Raw genomic sequence first — 15,058 nt, 5'->3', positions numbered from 1 at the left:
ACACTGCTCTGCTTTTTGCTCAATGGGTGCACTAATAACAGATCTTAAAACACTTGTCCAGTACCATAACAGTATTGTTTTGCTCCTGATCTGTCACTCTTGAAAATGAGATGTGTCCTATTTGCTCTTGTTTTATATTAAAAACGTTAAGTATACATCATTGTAAACAAAAGCTGGTTTCCTTTTTCATTAAACATAATGAGAAATAACTGCTATATTTCTAAATTTTATTTTATTATTGCATGGCAGCTTTAAAATAGTCAGTTAAAGAGTATTTCTATCTCAAAAAAGCTACTTCAACATGTGTCATTAGGAACCTGCAGGCTTGACATAATGAAAAATAGGTATTAAATTTATGTGCTGCATATCTAAAAATGAAAAGAATCCCATTCAGTTAAATTCTGATATGTTATAATTTGACCACCGGTGGCCCACTATATAAAATTATAAAACCGGGCTGCTGTACACACTTTATCTTTTTATGTTTCTCTTTCTGTCTTTTAAAGTATTACATACGTTTTTTCTAATTTGATTTAAAATTTTGCTGTTTATTATTCTTTACTTAGTAGTACTGTACAATTTTTAAGTTACTATCAACTAATGTGTTTGCCAAATAAAAAAAAATGAGCAGGGAATACTTAAAAATCATTACAATGCAACATTTCATCCATTCAGCAACTGCTTTTTACGAAACATGAATGGACTTACTGTGCCATTAGTACATAAAATATTAATGGGCACTGACATTGCATCATTTACACACAAGGACCACAAAGGCACACAGTGGAGTGGAAGGCATGAGGAGGGAGCAGGGTGTGGACGACTAAAATGACGTGTGTTTGATGTGTTGGACTAAACAGGAGCGATTTTGTATAGGTTTTGTATTTGAATTACAGGCATATAAAGTGCCCTGGTTCTTTTTTCTTTGCTCATGTCACTTGCCATGTACAGAAAATCCCGTTTTTATAAAGGTGTGCCAGTGTATGAATTGTAAGCACTAGATACTCACACTATAAAGAAAAAACTGAAATAATAATTATGAAGCATACAAATGCATGTTTTAATTGGAGGATCTGAACCTTTATTTTTGTATAGTTTGACAGCTTAGCTACTCCATAAATGAAAAATTCTCACTAAATTCTGAGTAATCAGTCTTCTATAATTAACTCCAGCCTAAAACATACAGTAATCCCTCCTCGATCGCGGGGGTTGCGTTCCAGAACCCCCCGCGATAGACGAAAATCCCCAAAGTAGAAACTATATGTTTGTGTAGTTATTTTTATATATTTTAAGCCCTTATAAACTCTCCCACACTGTTAACATTATTAGAGCCCTCTAGACATGAAATAACACCCTTTAGTCAAAAGTTTAAACTGTCCTCCATGACAAGACAGAGATGACGGTTCTTTCTCACAATTAAAAGAATGCAAATAGATCTTCTTCTCTTCAGGAGCAGAGAATTTCAGAGGGAGAGAGCACTCGCAAAGAAAAGCAAACAATCAAAAAATCAATACTTGTGCTTTTAAGTTTGCCGCGGCATTTTTAGAGGAGCGTTAGTATCTTCTATGCAAACAGCCTCTGTGCAAACAGCCCCTCTGCTCATATCTCCTCCGTCAGGCGCAGAGAACGTCAGAGAGAGAGAGCGAGATTAAAGCAACAATCAAAAAATCAATACGTGTGCTTTTAAATATGCCGAGCACCGCAATAAAGCGGCATTTTTTTAGAGGAGCGTCAGTATCTTTTAAGCAAACAGCACCTCTGCTCACAGCCCCTCCGTCAGGCGCAGAGAATGTCAGAGAGGGTGAGAGAAAGGCAGAGACAAGCAAACAATCAAGCTCCGCGCGGGATGCATATCTTATAGCATTGAGGAGTTTTAGTTAATATGTAATACATGCTCTGATTGGGTAGCTTCTAAGCCATCTGCCAATAGCGTCTCTTGTATGAAATCAACAGGGCAAACAAACTGAGGAAGCGTGTAGCATAAATTAAAAGACCCACTGTCTGCAGAAATCCGCGAACCAGCGAAAAATCTGTGATATATATTTAGATGTGCTTACATTTAAAATCCGCGATAGAGTGAAACCGCGAAAGTGAAAGCGCGATATAGCGAGGGATTACTGTATTTCATATACACATGCTGTATACTGTATATACAATCTAAGTGAACATTTCCCAGGAACAGTGGAAATACCTATATGTTAATAAAGAATGAACAAGTAGTGGGATCTGGAACTACACTTCTGTAGTTTCAAGGCCATCTCTTCTCTAAATGAACTTTCAATATCAAAATTACAAGAACTATCATTGGGGAAAAGCTAAAGAATAAACAAATCAATATTATGGTTATGCAGTGATACTTCTCTTATAATCACCTGAACCTGCTCAATCCATTAATGGTGCATTGTTTAAAATACAAGTCATGAGAAGGAGCCTACTTTCCACTTCTTCCAATATGGCTTACTCTCACAATGGCAGCACACATGCACCAGAACTTTAGAATGAAAAATATAACAATCTGAGCAAGACAAATAGAAACCATATTTTTTCCACACCTAGACCCTGCCCATTGATATAAAACAAAGACATTGCCTACCCTGTAACTCTTTGGACTCTTTCATATTAAATATATATGTACAGTAAAAAAAATAAAACTGCAAGCTAAAAAAGGGATTCCACTGCACTCCATGAAAGAGGGTTCCAATAGAAACCCTTAGATAAAAGATTTCTCTTCCAAGGACTACTGGTTTTCAGTTACAATAATTGTCAAACAATTTGTGCTTCATAGTCTTGGAAGTAGGGTGGTGCAGTAGGGCAGTGGTTCAAACTGCACAAGCAGTCAACTGTCATTCTGGAGTCTTCACATTCCTTTATCTCAGTGGGTTTTATCCCCTATATCTCCGAAAAGATTACATTTAAAAACAGTGAAATAACTGGGGCGCTTCTAGGCAAGAGTTGTGTTTCTTTGTATCTGACCTTGGTAAATTAACCTGTCAACAATTATTTTTACTATGGATTAACACAACGCTTCAACACCACCTAGAGAAGAGTCTTTTTTGTGACAATTTTCTTGATGAATCAAACAAAGGCAGGAAAGAAAAAATAAAGGACAGCAGCCCATCAGCAGAAACAGTGACTAAATAGCTATGAGGAAAGGCCCCAGGGTTGTTACAGGATCTTCATAACACCAACCAACAGACACCCAGCATCTAAACAGCAACTTCTTGCTGGTGGAACTAGATGTCCCACTAATCCACACTGTAGACAGTCTAAGAACACCTGGTTATAAAAACAGGGCATCCATAAATGTGAAGAAAGAAAGGCAAGGGTTTTCCAGTGGAAAGAGATGAGCCTATTCTTGACTAATCTCTGCTTTTAATGACCAGACTTTTCCAAAATAATGCTTTTTGAGGCTCTTCGAAACAGAAATGATTACTTATTGCAACTGTGATTTTTTTTCCAAGTCCCATTTTTGAAAATATTGTGGCTGTCTTTAATAATGGACATTTTAATTTCTTCATTTTTTAGCCTTAATTTATACCCTTCTTTTCGCTGGTCACCAACTGAGATTTGATTGTGTCCAGAGGCCAAGTTATAAATGGAGCACACTGACATTCCTCTTGCCTGACCACAATCCCTTCCATGTGTCCTGCTGTTGATCACAAGCGACTCTGCTTTTGGCTGAGGTTTGTGCAGGCTTAATTTTAAAAATAAGTAAGTGGGGTCCTGGTGCTGATTTAGCAAATGATTTACTGAGCCACACCTTGTACCATGTTATATTTATTACCCTTGTGATTTTTCAGATTTGTATTTTTATTTGCTAATTTTTTTAAAGCAATCTGGATGTTTTGCCTTAAATTTAGAAAATCCCTTTCTGCTTCTGCATGTATTTTCCTGAATTATTATTATTAGGTAGAAACTTTTTGCATATTCTCTAGCCACATTTCTTGTAAAGAATGCTATGGAACATGCATCAGTCAAAGTTCACCAATGTTTAGAGATGCAACCAAAGGAAAAGTTTAAGCACATAAACTGGAGTGGAGTAACTGGGCCATGAAGAGTCTGGTTGATTGTCGCTGACCTCAGTATATCCCGTCAGTATTTATATAATCATTCATACACAGCACCTTCAGAAAGTATTTAGACCCCTTCACTTTTTTATATAGACTATATTGCAACCTTGTCCTCATTTAGGTTAATGTTTTCTTTCATGAAATGACAAAGCAAAAACAGGATATTAACATTTTGAACAATTTACTAAAAATTAAAAGCTGAAATATCTGATTGATACAAGTATTCAGACACTTTGCTTATGACACTGGTGCGTCCCATTCTCTTGATCATTATTCTGATGTTTCCACAACTTGTTTTGAGTACATCTTGGTCAATCCAATTCAATTCAATTCAATTCAATTCAATTCAATGCACTTGATTAGGAAATGTACAGTTTTGTCCTTAGAAAGTCCTACAATGAACAATGTCTATCAGAGCAAAAATTAAGCCGTGAAGGTGAAGGAACTGCCTGCAGATCTTAGAGACAGGATTGTGCTGATCTGGGCAAAGGCTACAAAAAACATTACTGCAGCATTGAAGGTTCCCAAGAGCATCACAGTGGCCTCCATAATTGCTGAATGGAAGGATCTTGGGACAACCATGCCAAATTGAGAAATTGTGGGAGAAGGCCTTGGTAAGACAAGTGAACAAGAATCTGATAGTTAAACTAACTTCTATAAGAAAACTATCACTGCAACATTTCACTAATCTGGGCTTCATGGCACAGTGCCCAGGCATCACTTGAAGTTTGCAAAGGAAAAAACACCTAGAGCACTCTTAGATGACAAAACAAGATTCTCTGGTCTGATGAAACTAAGATTAGTGTCTTGGTATACATACATACACATTCATAACCCTGGCCTCCTCTCAAAAGCAAAATGTTTCTGCTTAACTGTGCCAATTACAAGAAGTAACTTCTTCTTCTCCAAGTTTTAATTCATCTCTCCAAGATATTCCTGTGTCACTTGTATGCCTGCCATTGCTACAAGGACTAGAACTCCTACTAAGGTCTCCTGGTGTCCACAGAACCAGGTATATGAGGAAGTGCCTGGACTGACCGACTTCAAATAAGCTAAGGATCTGTGCTAGTATCTGGAAGACTGCTGGTTCAAATCCTGTTACTGCCAGAAGAGATCTTACTCCGCTGGGCCCTTGACCAAGGCCCTAAACCTGAAAATTACTCCAGGGGTGCTGTACAATTCTGATCCTGTGCTATAACCCCCATGGTCATGTGAAAAGATCATTTCCCCTCAGGGATTAACAAAGCATAAAAATTAAATAACAAAGGGCAATCTCACTGTCTAACAAACTACGGTGTTGTGGCTGGCTTTTTGTCAGTTCTCCCCAACTTCATTTTCCCAAGGGATGTATGCTCTCAAATCTCCCACTTAAGAACGTGTCTTGCTCAGTACTGAAATGGGAACATTTCAACTCTTTGTAGCCTCCATTTATTAATAAAAAAAACAATGGCATCCACTGAAGAGGAAAGCCCTCTGGCACCTTTAGGGAATAACCCCAGATTCTTGCCACACTCTCTCACCTGGTAAAATCACATTTAAGCACTCTGCTAATACTCTTATCTCTGCTATGGCATCAACATATGCATTCCAAATGCCTTGAGCATGGGGAAGGTGCTAAATAAATAAAATGTATTACTATTTGCATTGCCTATGCAGATTTTCATTTCTCTCCTAGTGACTTTATAGGTCCTATTTCTGCGCTGTACCACCTCTTCCTCCTTGGCATCCCAGTGCAATACAACCCCCCCAAAAAAAAAACTGGCTGCACATAACAAAAAAACTGGTGAAGATTCCTGAAGTAAAACTCGGCACCAACTTATATCGCATCACAAGCTCAGACAAGTGAAAAACATAGCCATCAGCTAACATCTAATTTGTAAGTGGATTAGTTGCAATCCTAGTTTAACAATGGGCACTATTTATACTTTAGTGTAATTACTAGGTAACAATTTCCCTACAAACAAAAAACAATGCAACTGTGGTTTCCAGATGTGCTCTGCACACGGTAGACCAAAACAGACTTCCAAGGAGCAAAAAGAAAAGATAACTTTGAGCACCACAGTTTAAAATTTCCTTGATTATTAATATTATATTTTAACATTAGCTTGTGCCCAGCAGAGTACATTAAGACACTGTGAGCACAATTTTTCACTTTATCTTTCTTTGATAAGCAATATGACTAACAAGCTGTCTGGATTATTTTTGCCAAGATGGTAGAAAACTGATAAACGAGTCAGAACCTCATGTGGAACAAATTATTGTATATTTTAAACAAGCAAATTTTACAAGTGAAGGTGTAAGAAGGACAACATAACATATTAGAGAGTCAGTCCATCCATCCATCATCCAACCCACTACATCCTAACTACAGGGTCACGGGGTCTGCTGGAACCAATCCTCGCCAACACAGGGCGCAAGGCAGCAAACAAACCCTAAGGGAGCCAGCCCACTGCAGGGCACACACTAGGGACAATTTCGAATCGCCAATGCACCTAACCTGCATGTCTTTGGACTGTGGGAGGAAACCCACGCAGACACGGGGAGAACATGCAAACTCCATGCAGGGAGGACCCGGGAAACGAACCCAGGTCTCCTAACTGCGAGGCAGCAATGTTACCCACTGTGCCACCATGCCACCCATATTAGAGAGTCTGAATGACAAATCAAGGGAGGTTATAACATTGAATGCACATTTTGCTTTCACAGAGGAAGTAGAACTCCTCAGTATTAGGTGGTATGCTACTTGGCTAAAGTGGACACTCTATCTTAATCTTTTCATATAACATAACACTCTTAATTACATTCAGGGTTGCAGCATCTTCTCCATATTTATTCATTTTATTTTCACTTTGTAAGCCCATATTTATTCATTTTATTTTCACTTTGTAAGCCCTCCCTATAATACTGTGTTTCCCCGAAAATAAGACAGGGTCTTATATTATTTTTTTCTCCAAAAGATGCACTAGGTCTTATTTTCAGGAGATGTCTTATATTTATTCATGTACAACAATATACAATGCATCCGGAAAGTATTCACAGTGCATCACTTTTTCCACAATTTGTTATGTTACAGCCTTATTCCAAAATGGATTAAATTCATTTTTTTCCTCAGAATTCTACACACAACACCCCATAATGACAATGTGCAAAAAGTTTACTTGAGGTTTTGGCAAATTTATTAAAAATAAAAAAATTGAGAAAGCACACGTACATAAGTATTCACAGCCTTTGCCATGAAGCTCAAAATTGAGCTCAGGTGCATCCTGTTTCCCCTGATCATCCTTGAGATGTTTCTGCAGCTTCATTGGAGTCCACCTGTGGTAAATTCAGTTGATTGGACAGGATTTGGAAAGGCACACACCTGTCTATAGAAGGTCCCACAGTTGACAGTTCATGTCAGAGCACAAACCAAGCATGAAGTCAAAGGAATTGTCTGTAGACCTCTAAGACAGGATTATCTCGAGGCACAAATCTGGGGAAGGTTACAGAAAAATTTCTGCTGCTTTGAAGGTCCCAATGAACCCCAATAAAAAATAATTTAATCCATTTTGGAATAAGGCTGTAACATAAATTGTGGAAAAAGTGATGCGCTGTGAATACTTTCCGGATGCACTGTACATTTATCCAAATACAGTCATGTCATCTTCTTCTGGAATATCGTCACAACTCTCCACATTCAAACCCTGAATTTCTTGCTACTCTAGCCGCTTTTAGGATCCACCAGGATCGTTGTGCGTTTGATGAATGGTTCGATGTGGTGAAGCAAAATGCCAACATACAAATGCATTTGTGGTGTTTTTATATTCAAGCGCCACATATTCTCCAAAGTAATGACACAATACATTTTAAAAGTCTCACATACCATCTTCTGTGCCATCGTTTTTTTGTTTTTTTTTTGCACCTTTACAATACCATCAGAATGTACGGCGCCAAATTTGAGCCAAAGAGAAAAAAATAAGGACATAATGAAAATGTTTATTTTGTGATTAAAGTAAAAATTTCGGCTTTAACCTTGAAATGTTCACTTTAACCTCGTAGTTTACTTTATCATTAAAGTAGACCGTTGTAAACGTCATCTTAAAACCGACCCAGTTGTTAAATTGCTACAAGCTTCTGGGGCTTCCTCTTGACCTGACAGCAGCAATCGCCCCACAGAACACATTACATTTATGATATTCCAGCTCTCTGCACATTTACAATTCTTAGATTTATACTTGATACCACTTTCATGATGAAATGCATTCAAATATGTATGTTACATTTTACAAATAAATCGTTAACTTTGTTTAAATAATGAATACTACTAATAGTTACACATATAGGGTTGGCATGGTGGCAGAGCGGTAGCATTGCTGTCTCGCAGGGAGTCACATTCCTTGTGTTCCCTGCCTGGAGTTTGCATGTTTTTCCTGGTGGGTTTCCACAATGGGCTCAGTTTTCCATCTGAACACATGAAGGTTTGGGGATTTGGTGAAGCTACAATGACGTTAGTGTATGTGAGTGTTTGTGTTCACCTTGCGATGAGCTGATGCCTCGTCCAGGGATTTTGTTTCTGTCTTGCGCCGATGCTGCTGGAATGAGCACATCCCCGAATTGATGGATGGAATCATTAAACATCCTTTTCAGATATTATGGCAAGGTGTCCTCGGAATTTAATGGATGTTTTGGGCACACGTGTCACATCGTGTGAAGTATAAACCTGGCCTTAGGCGCCTTACTTCTCAGCTGGCGATCTTGACTAGGGCTTATATTACAGAGCAGCCTGAAAATCATGCTAGGGCTTATTTTCAGAGTAGGTCTTATTTTCGGGGAAACACGGTACTACAGGTATTTCTTTGATCTCTCTCTACTGTTATTTAACTTACTCTCTACTGTATGAATAAACAGTGTGTACTCACAAACACCTGTTTCCACGCTCACATCGAGATGTATAAAAACTAAACTTGCCATAAAGCTACACACATTTTCACAGCAGCCTCAGACCATGTGTATGCACATTTCTGCTTGGTTTTGTAAATGGTCGGCACCCAGCTTCAAAGCACTGCTGTTTCTGCATGGTTTCCCATTCCTTTTTTCCCCCTTGGTGGGGGGTTTATCAAATACACCAAATTAATTGCATACAATTTACAAATTTAAGGTACTCGATTGTAACCAATCTGTAAAAATATAATGGCGCACAGAATGGCCAAACTATTCCTACTACCTCGGCGGCTTAAGTATTGTTAGAAGGCATCGCAAATGAAAGAATTAGAAGAGAGCACGTATTTAGAGATCATACTGATTTCCTGTCCAATGATGATGGCTGGCTTCTAAATCGATTTAGATATCCAAGTGCTATAATTTTATACAGCTTTACAAGGGCTGATCCTTTGCCTGTTCTTTTGCAAGTTCTGTTCACCCTCGGGTTGTCAGCCACAGGAGCTTTTCAAAGTGAACTGGCTGACTGATCGGGTATTTCTCAATCATCACTGAGTCGCACCATGCCAGCTGTAAGGGCGCAGCATTCAAATGCATGCACATTGCTATGAAGGCGCCTTCACAGAATGAATTTGCTTATGTAAATAGAAAGAGCATTTCCACTCTCTTACTGTGCTGCTCCACAGAAAGTGACTCGCATCGTGCAAGCATGTAGCGTGCTGCATAATGTGACACACAATTGTGGCTTTCCCGTACCTGAAGAGATGTGGTAACGATGAACCTGACCCATTAAATGATCAGCCAAATCGAACAGCAAAACAACTTTGTTTGAATATATCTAGCAAAATATAAAAACAAGTAATCCGATTCAGCATTTATTCTTTAACCATTTTATTTAGTTTGTGGTCAATATAATATAGAACAGCATGTACATTCCTTTGTTCATTGTCCACTTCTCTTACAGCATCCACTATTGTATTTTGTGACTCCCAAACAGCGCCCATCAACACACGGCCAGATGGTCGTCTGGTGGTTTCTGAGGCAGAGGTGCGTGCTTAGCCAACACCTGAAAATGTGCTCAGAACAGCAGCACAATCACCACGTGGGGTCACCTTTTGTAATATTATCTGAAGCAGAATAAACAGTAATACCACAAATGCTGCCTGCTTGTTTGTCTTATAGTTTTCCCTATCTTGTTTCTGAAACGTATGGGTTGCTTACGCATAACAGACTGGAGAAAAAAACATGTGCAGGATATCTTGGACAAGCAAGCCTTCTCAAACTTTGAGTTGGCTGGTCAGATTGCTACACTCCACAGAATGTCCACACAGCTGGGCCATGACCTTAATCTAAATGCAAAAGCATGCTGTAATAATTTCTGCACAGTCTAGTTTTACCCATCTTTCTGATGAGCGTCCAAATCCTCATTTACGTCCGCTCTAACAAACAGCTGGCATCCATTTTATTTATTTCTCACATACTTATAAATTTTTCAAACTGGGGCATCACCGTTTTCTCGTTCCAGATGTGGATATGCTAGCCAGAAAAGAAAACGAGTGTAGAAAGATTAGACTGCAGAAACTCACAGAAAAAACAAACTGCACCCCTGCTTTATACACAGATAAACGGAGCCATATCATATCTCTATCTTTAATGTACACCACAACAAAGACCACTGCGCCTGCCCATCAGTTTTATCTAAGAGATAACCTGGGACACACATGGAGTCTGGCATTTTCAAATGAACGTTTCCCACTCCTATTCTTGAAGACGTCATCCTCTTAAAATAATGTTAGATGCTTTGGTCTTGACTCTTGCTAATAATGGAATAAATGCTATTGTCTTGTTGAACTTTATACATACAGAAACGAGACAATTTATATTTTTCACTGCCTCGTTTATCTGTTCACCATAACAGGATTCTGGTCTATAAACTTAGGAAGAGATTAAAGCTAGCAACTGCAAATATGGACATGAAAGAGAAATAATACAATTTGAAAGGTTACAGCCTTGTGCTTCAAGTATTAACTAAAATCTACTCTATTGCCTTTGCAATTTTAAAAGTGCTTCAGATTATGGCACTTCCCTAAAAGGGTAAATACAAGGGAACAAGCCAAAAGCAAAGCAGATCACATTGGTCACGGCTTGTGGCCCTGCACAAGCATTTGTAACAAGAGCATTGGATGTGAAGTAGTAGCTAGTTTCAGAAGCATCTCTTTATCAAATCTCAATACACAATCTACCCAAATAAAGCTAGCCAATACCTAAAGGCCAAATGTTTAATATAGCCAACAAAAAAAAAAAATCCAGATTGGATTACTAGCAAATGTTACTTGCCGTGAGCAGAAACACTTTTTCTAAAGAGGAGACATTGTGGTTTGGAGACGGGTGACTTAGCTGCACGATCAGAAACTCAAGTATTTCCAACAATAAAAAAAAAATACTGCTTACTAATACTAAATCTCTGTAGTGAAATGTATTATAGGGGTAATAACGTTTACTTGCTCTAAAATAAGAAGGAATCAAATGGCTTTCTTTGTCTAGGTCTCTTCAGCAAAGGCCTCTCTAGAAGAAAACAGCAGACTTGGGCTGGACTTGTTTTGTGCTCAACTCACTGGCGCTACGCTAATTTCTTTAGTTATTTATATAACAGTCTAAATGACCAAAATGACATTAGCAGCTTTTGTCCAATAATGCATCTTTTGCCATCCATTTTTACCATTACAGGACAAAAGACAACAGAATGTAGACTAACAGTGACTACAAACACTAAACAGAATTCTAGTTTATCACAGCACAAACTCACTATCATACTGGAAAAACCGATAGTAGCCTCTCTGTCTAAAACTTACATCCGACATATATCATGCAGGCAATGGCACTTTTAATGGTGCATCTCATATAACCTTAATTGCATTTAAAGTCACAAGTTAAATGTCCTACCTTCTTTTTGCTGCAGTAGATCTGCCATTTTTTCTCTGCTGGGAGTGCAAACATGGCCTCCCTGTGTTTATCTGTAAGGTCCAGCTCATCCTGAAAGACAAACAGTAAAACATTAGGGATAAAGTTAAAGACAAAAGCATTAATGAAATAAACACTAGAAAAAAAATAAAGAAAATAAAACGGAAAATAATATAAACAAAATAAATCTATATTTATATTAAAATAATGGACAGCAAAGTGGCACAGCGGTAGTGCTACTGTCTCACCTTGGTTAACGTCCTGGGCGCTTCCTGCAAAGAATTTGCATGTTCTCCCTGTATCTGCATGAGTTTACTACCATAGTCCAAAAATAAGCAGGTTAGGGGCATTGGTGATGTTTAAATTGCCCCCTAATGTGTTTGTGTGTGTGTGTGTTCGTTCTGCAATGGACTGGCACCCTGTCCACACATTGTTCCTTCTTAGAGCTCAAAGATGGCTGGGATAGGCTCCAGCTATCCTGTGACCCTGCTCTGGAGAAATAGATTTGGAAAATGGATGGAAGGATAAACAGTAATTCATTTTTCCCCTCTCAACAGGAGCTCAAGTCCAGCAGATAATACTGTATATAAAGGAAGTGACCTACAGATTTTAAAAGGTCCAGAAAATCCCTCAGTGAACGTTTTGATAAAAAGTAAGAATTTTGTTTAAGTACTTAGCTACTTTGTCAACAGTGTAGTAAAACATCTGAATTTGTTTTAATTTCGATCAATAAACACTTATTTTCAATTAACTGGTAATTTTATTAAACTTGTTAAATAGGGCAGTGACACAAAGGGTACAAATGAATAGCAGTTTCTTTTGTACAAGTGGACAATGTCAAAATGATCCAGGAACAAAACAGTAGTAGTTTTAAAAAACTGAAATATTGTAGAGAAATAGACAAAAACACTCTTTACTGACAGCACACCATTCTGAATACCTTACTGGATGTTCTCATTGAAGTGTTCAAGCTGTTATAAAACGTGCTCATTTAAAATATTGGCTCCAAATATAACACGTCCACACACAGATATTCACGCTTAAAAAGCAGCACCAACACACAAATCAAGAAGACCTGATAAGACTTTCATCACGGAGTGCAAACTCGAGATAGGGTCAGCTTGCAAAATTCAAGTTATTTACTTGTACATGCTTAAACAAAAATCCAATTTGCTTAGGAGGCTATTTTCTCCGGCCGTCTGGAGTTTTTTTTTTTTGTTTTTTCTGTCCCCCCTGGCCATTGGACCTTACTCTTATTCTATGTTAATTAATGTTGACTTATTTTATTTTCTTACTGTCTCTCTTATTTTTCTATTCTTCATTATGTAAAGCACTTTGAGCTACATTTTTTTTGTATGGAAATGTGCTATATAAATAAATGTTGTTGTTGTTGAAGACATCTGCGTTTGTACCACTCTTGGGAATGGATGTGTTGTGGATGTCATGTCTCGCCACACTTCTTGATATACTGTAGTTGCAGAAATTAACTTGAAGTCAAACTGTAAATGTTCCATTGAATTTTCCCATGCCATTATTGGATTTCTTCTTTTAACACCATTTCAGTGTGGAAAGCAAACAGGAGTCCGGCAAGCTTGTTTTGACACAGCAGGGTGTTCCAGACACCCCGTACAGCTTCTTTTGGTGTCCTCAACTACGCAGTACTTCATTTAATATAAAGAATAACGGAGGATTAGACTGATGTATGCCTTTGTGATTTTTGAAAACCTGGATTAGGCTCCTTGCAGCCTTCTCTTCATCAGCTCTTAATCACATAAGCACCACTATGGCTCTCCTACATTTAGATGTCATCACAGTCTCAGCTGGATGATGTGTTGTAGCCATTATGCACTAGACAAAATGCCTCAGGTGGCACAGTAGCATAGAGGTAACGCTGCTGCATCAAAGTAATGAGACCAGGGTTCATGTCCTAGGCTCTCTCTGTGTGAAGTCTGCATGTTCACTCTGTGTCTTCATGGAGTTCCTTTGGGTGCTCTGGTCTCCTCCCACAGTTCAAAGACATGCAGGTTAGGTAGACTGGCGACACCACATCCCTAGAGAGAGTGTGTGTGTGTGTGTGTGTTTTCCTGAGATGGACTGGTTCCCTGCCCAGGGATTGTTCCTAATTTACGTCCATTGTTTGGAATAACCAGGCTTAGAAAATGGTATGGTATGTGTAAGAGCCATTTGTTAGTTATTTAGGTTATGTAAAGTCAATAGAAGTGTTTTCTTAGTTATGCTAAATTGACTGCCTATATATTAGTGCATAGTCTATGGGAGATTCTAACATAACCTCAACAAGTTAGATTGAAATGAAATATTATTTCTTGTCCCTCTGACTACAGATTAGTTCCAGTTTTTATGAACTGCCTTGCATTCGATAAGGCATGGAAGGCAAACAGTTTTCAAACCGTATCGTATTGAACATGTTGACCATATAGAATGTGATATATGTATAGAACATACTGAATGTATTAAGTAAAACATATATAAGTTTGCTATAGAGAAATAACACAGTCCTTAAATGCAGAAAGTAACCAAAGTTTAACATGAAAAAGTTTGTAGAAGAAACAGTTTTTTCTTTTTTGCCTATAATCCTGTGGGTTTAATTTTTTCTCTATTTTTGTGTGGACTGTTTTGCTTTGAATTTTGGAGGACAGACTCGTTCAGGCCAAAAATAGTCAAAAACAGCTCTTTACAATGGTGGTACTGTATGTACAAGAGCATTTCTGAATGCACAATGCTGTAGATGCTGAAGCGAATAGGTTTCATCTCGGCTTATTTCACGTTGAATGAAAAAACCTGTTAATTGCTGATATGTGAAAACACCTACATGTAGAAATGAACCCTAAAAATGAAAGACTGTATACTTACCTTCTGACATGACTATATACTGTACAAACATGTACACATTTGAGTTTAATAAACACACAATGTCTGAACAAACTTAACGGAAAAGCCTGCTCCATCGCAAGGCTAACCCTGGACAAGCTGGATGCTGTTGTAGAAAAGAAGATGACAGCAAAACTGGATGCCATCATGAAAAATCCCCTCCATAATGTTTTAGGCACAGGCTCATTCCACCACAATATGCTAAGAACCACCTCTGGGGG

General features: G+C 38.2%; 1 protein-coding gene across 3 annotated transcripts in view; it reads right to left on the bottom strand.

Annotated features, from left to right (window-relative positions):
- Positions 1–15,058, bottom strand: part of daam1a (dishevelled associated activator of morphogenesis 1a) — a 305,416-nt gene that overhangs the window by 126,476 nt on the left and 163,882 nt on the right. For all 3 annotated transcript variants that reach the window (XM_039741919.1, XM_039741918.1, XM_039741920.1), the window contains exon 3: positions 11,931–12,020. In XM_039741919.1, coding sequence (XP_039597853.1) covers positions 11,931–12,020 — 90 coding nt within the window. The remainder of the gene's footprint in view (positions 1–11,930; positions 12,021–15,058) is intronic.

Source organism: Polypterus senegalus, chromosome 18 (assembly GCF_016835505.1).
Source record: "Polypterus senegalus isolate Bchr_013 chromosome 18, ASM1683550v1, whole genome shotgun sequence".
Lineage (NCBI taxonomy): Eukaryota > Metazoa > Chordata > Cladistia > Polypteriformes > Polypteridae > Polypterus > Polypterus senegalus.
This window is presented reverse-complemented; position numbering and strand designations above follow the sequence as displayed.